The sequence below is a fragment of the Theobroma umbraticum genome, unplaced genomic scaffold, assembly GCF_002168275.2.
Source record: "Theobroma umbraticum cultivar Fairchild unplaced genomic scaffold, ASM216827v3 scaffold_55.0, whole genome shotgun sequence".
Lineage (NCBI taxonomy): Eukaryota > Viridiplantae > Streptophyta > Magnoliopsida > Malvales > Malvaceae > Theobroma > Theobroma umbraticum.
In genome coordinates, this window is record NW_018397270.1 from 3,177,604 (window position 1) to 3,182,522 (window position 4,919).

The 4,919-nt window shown below is 37.3% G+C and overlaps 1 protein-coding gene across 1 annotated transcript; it reads left to right on the plus strand.

Moving 5' to 3' along the window:
- LOC110426365 (NADPH:quinone oxidoreductase) lies at window positions 1-4,521 on the plus strand. The gene is made up of 4 exons (XM_021441582.2): window positions 1-507; window positions 596-787; window positions 2,206-2,499; window positions 3,879-4,521. Exons 1-4 carry the CDS (start codon window positions 411-413, stop codon window positions 4,289-4,291), a joined length of 996 nt encoding a protein of 331 aa, XP_021297257.1. The 5' UTR covers window positions 1-410; the 3' UTR covers window positions 4,292-4,521.
- Window positions 4,522-4,919: the final 398 nt, after the last annotated feature.

Genomic DNA, 4,919 nt, shown 5'->3' on the forward strand with positions numbered 1-4,919 from the left:
CATCTCTAAAAGCTAAGCTTTAACACTTTATTCTCTTTAATTCATATTGAATTTATTTTTTTTAGTTTTTTCAAAATTATTTATTTATGATTCTCCAACAAAATTCATGTCAAACTACCTGACAAAAATCTAGATGCTGATGCCCTCAAGGGCACTATCCATGCTGCCATGGATAGGCAAGCAAAGGCTTGAAAAAGCTGTTTCCTAACATCGAGAATGGTGCTTTGATTAATTGTTTCAGTGGTCCAAATTGTTCCAATCGAAGGGTCAAAATCTCACCACCTACCAACCTAAATTCACTAGAACCCATTTGATCATTTCCTCTCTCACCGCTCTGACCCTTCTCTATAAAGACACGCTTGTAAGTAACTCATAGATTGTGGAGAGCGTTGTAAGTGAATTAGAGAGCAATGGAAGCACTGCAAGCAGCAAAACCAGTGATCAAAGTGGCTGCCCTTTGTGGGTCTTTGCGTAAGGGCTCTTACAACAGAGGCTTACTTCGTACTGGTAATGTTTCCGCTAAGTCTGGGTTGTTTTCGGATTGGTGATGCTTTCCATTCGATTTGTTTATGTTTTTCTTGTTTGTAATTTTCAGCTTTGGAGATAAGTAAGGAGTCCATCAATGGGATGCAGATAGAGTACATAGACATATCACCACTTCCCATGCTCAACACGGATCTCGAGGTTGATGGGAAGTATCCGCCTGCTGTTGAGGCTTTCAGGCAGAAGATTTTGGAGGCTGATAGCATCCTTTTTGCTTCCCCTGAGTACAACTACTCTGTTACTGGTATGCCATCCCTAAGCTTTCTCGTTGTAATGTTAATTTTAACTAGCTGGAGCAACTTCTACAGTCAATAAACCAACAACAGAATATCATCAGAATTGCAGTCTCTATCAAAAAATCTTGATTTTGATTTGATGGAAGAACTGTGAGGTGGTGAGGGTGTAGTAAGATGTAAAGTCATTAGAGGGTTCTTTTTTGATTTGCAAAAAATCACTGGATTTTGTAAAGTCATTACTTGTAAGGTTCTTTAGAGTTGTGGTACACTAGTGTGATTGTTGAATTTAAGTGCATAGGTAAGAGAAATGCAACATTTCTGTGACTCTAACAAGTCACAAAGGTTATTACACCTTTACTGAAGATGTAAAGAGTGAAAAGATTTAATTCTTGTGTTTGCAAGAGATCTATATGTGTTTTACACAGTAATCAGTAGATTCAGTACATATTGGATGCCATTATTGAATATGCTCTAAATTAACAAAGAAATAAGGATATGTTAGTGGAAAATTTTCTGATCAAGGAAAGCCATTTCAGATGCTTGTTGTGTGCTATATACGTGTGATTCATGGCTAAATTGCTACTTATTTTTTGCACGAGTGGGATTCAAATCTAAATTACTACTTCTTTTAGTAGATACTACCTTGTTCTGAGTTACTAAAAGTACCTGTTAGTTCCACCTTACGTCGAACTTACTGTCAAACTTTGTAGTACATGTGATATAACCCCTAGCTGCCTCATGTTAGGTGTGTGCATTATTCAGAGAAAACCAGATTAATGGACTAAACCAATTAATTTCAGTTTTTGAAATTGCAGATGTCTTCCTTCTCTATTGTGTGGATAATTCTATGTGTGGTCATTGCTTGTGAATTCAACCAGTGCAAACAACATTTTCTTTACCTTAAAACTAGGTCTTGCTAAAGGGCTTATCAAGATGCGATTCATGATATTCTAATAAATGTCATTCTGTGACACTACATAGATGAGGTGTAATATGATACATCTTCAAAAGAGTGCCTCAAAGTTTTAAAGGGATAATAAACGCTCAAATGTAGTACACTCTTCCTAAAGTTGCATTCTGTTCTTCGGAATTTTTCTTTTGAAGAATTTTGAATAAACATAAGCCCTTTGAGGATATTTTGTAGTCAGTTAGTTCAAAACTGGTTTATTATGTTTGTTGCAATTTGATAGAAGGGTACTTCCTTGCTTGGTTAGAGCACTTAGGAACTCTTTTTCATGTATAATGTCTGACTTTCACCACTATAGATGGCGTAGTAGGATCTCTAACTTAAAAGTTCCATGGCATTAACTTGGGTACAAGTTTATTAAACTGATTTGAGTTTTCTTTATAGATTTAGGTCAGCATTGAAGGTTTTACATAGCTAAACAATCCTGTTCACTTTATATTATTATCTGCACCAAACCAGGACCACTGAAGAATGCAATTGACTGGGCTTCTAGACCACCAAATGTTTGGGCTGATAAAGCTGCTGCCATTGTTAGTGCTGGAGGAAATTTCGGTGGTGGGCGGGCACAGTATCATCTTCGCCAAATTGGGGTTTATCTTGATCTTCATTTTATCAATAAGCCTGAGTTTTACTTGAACGCATTTCAGCCTCCTGCAAAGTTTGATAGTGATGGCAACCTAATTGACCCGTCATCCAAGCAGAGAATAGAGGAAGTTCTTCTTGCCTTGCAAGCATTTACTCTACGGCTCCAAGGTAAGTGCTGAGTAAGCGGGTCAGTCGGGCTTTTGTCAATTGTTCGATTGTTACTGTGATGGATAAGCATTTGCTGTTTGAAAATGTAATTTCTGTTTTTGTTTAGATTTTCTTTGCAATATGCTAGGTGCAATACAAACCTTGTAATTCCCATTCACTTTATGTACTAAAAATACATGCACTACTTACACCAAAAAAGTACTGCAGTAATAGTTATAATATGCACCTGACAGTCCACTGCCTTGCAAACAGCTACTTCATTACACATAGGCATTAGCTGGGCGAAGATGTTGAGCTGGCTGTTCCTTGTGCACCCAATATGCCTAAATTAAAATATAACACTATGAGCATACATATGATATGAACTCAGACAGTCTGCCGAATAAAGTCAGTTATTTCTAAGCTGTTGTGAGCAAGAAAATCATGCCTGTGTACTAGGTCTGTAGGGACATTTTGCCGCTTTCTTGCTTTTACGCGTATCTCTTGGCTTGAATGATATTGGAGATAAAATTTCTCACTTGAATGTGCAATGAATTTCATGATGCTAAATTTTAAAATATCTTTCTGGACATAAAACTTGCCCATGGAAGAAGCATGAGTATTGAGATGATTATCAGTCATAACCATGGTGGGATCATTTTGGAACACTTCAGCAAAAATACTAGGGGTTATTCTGTAAAGTATCCATCTGGGTATTAAGCATGTATGCACTAGTTCTCTAATCTTGCTTGAATCTAAACAGGTAAGAGAGTTGGAAATAATTTGATTTTAAGTAACCATTACAAACATCAGGAAAAATTAGCTAGGAACAACGTGGTCATTATTTCATCTGAAGAGTCATCAATGTGTCAGGAGGGTGAGTGTGCTTCCAATTAGCAGCTACCTCAAGTCCTCAACTGTTGGATCCTGTCTGTTGGTGTAATGCACTGGACATTTTGAAGAATGCATATTTCTAATATCTGCAAACGATTGAGCTGATTAGGGTCATTTTAAATCCAGCTTGTATCTACAACCCCTACTGAAACTGCCAACTTAGAAGTTGCAGTCCTGCCCTTCTTAAAGTCACATTCACAGTTACAAAAGATGCTGTTCTTTTGTAAAATAGTACTTATAATTCTAGAATTTCATTGAACTCTGTCTTGTCTCTCCTCTAACGGGAGAGAAGACATTACCAAAGGATGGTCCTCAATCCAGTACCAGAATCTCGTTAAACCTTAAATTTACTGACAACAGTTCCCAGAAGAGCAATCTGACCTAGACAAAAGCACCCAAGAGGTGAAGATTCTGTTTATGTATTTATTCCTGTTTTCAGTTTCTAAGGCAGCATTACTCCGGGGTTCTTGCTCTGGCTAATTGTCCTCTTTAATCTATTCATGTAGGTTGCAATTTTAACATCTCGGCAATATCAGAGTTGCCAAGGCAGGGTGGCAGAGTATCTGAGGAAGGACCTGTTCTAATACCATTCACCAAAGGAAAAATTGGGCAAAGATTCCATGCTAACACAGAATACAAGCTTGGAAGAACCTCTGAACCTTATGATCAGTATGATTTGGAAACCTGCAACGGTGAAAGAAGAGTTATTAGTCAGTTTCAAGACAAGCACTTCAAGCTCAAGGATAAACTGTACAATCATAATGCAAGGGAAAGGATGTACAAAATAGCACTGGCTGCATCTTGGGTGTTTTTCCTCATTGTGTTCATGCTCAGTTACTGGGTTAAGAATGTTGAGGATGCTTGCTGCAAGAGAAATGTGTTTAGCAGGAGCCTTGATTTCTGGGTGGCCTATAGTTGAGTGCTATGTGCGTATGCCATGTAAGACTATGCATGAAAGCATAAACAGAATAAAATAAAGCTGTGTGATTGCTTGATTCTTTAAGCAATCTCTTGAAGTGTTTGTGTGGTTAAGTTGTCATGGTGCTGTATGTAGTGTGCCGCAGTCGCCTTGTCCTTATCTAAAAGTGTAGAACTCCAATATGCCTTTTAGAGCTTAATGACAGTTTCATCAGAAGGTTTTGATTATTAGTGTTGAATTTTCCTTTAAGGTTCTAACAGTTTGGGAATGTAACTTCCTAGTTAGCTTACCCCTTCTCGTTTACAACTTTCCATTATGAGGAACTCTTGAGGAGAAATATCCAGTAACTTGAACCACCATGGAAAATTCTGAAATGGAAACCTTTGAGACACATGACATTTGTGAAAGTCCAGTAAACAGTCAAAGTACTTAGTTTTACTTCAATGGTGATTAACTAATTACTAGTTCCATTTCCAAATATATTATCTTAACAAGATCCCTGAAAAACACAACTTTGCATTGATTAATTGAAAACTTTAAAATCTTTTGATGAGGTCTTAATTACTAGGATGTACATGTTCTTGAACTTTTGTTAACCATTGCTTCATTAATTCACCCATAGTGGCAG

Bases quoted from the DNA above. Each gene is read 5' to 3' on its own strand.
- LOC110426365 (XM_021441582.2), top strand. From the start codon at position 411: ATGGAAGCACTGCAAGCAGCAAAACCAGTGATCAAAGTGGCTGCCCTT. The intron at 508-595 runs GTAATGTTTCCG...TGTAATTTTCAG, and splicing joins CAGAGGCTTACTTCGTACTG to CTTTGGAGATAAGTAAGGAG. The intron at 788-2,205 runs GTATGCCATCCC...GCACCAAACCAG, and splicing joins GTACAACTACTCTGTTACTG to GACCACTGAAGAATGCAATT.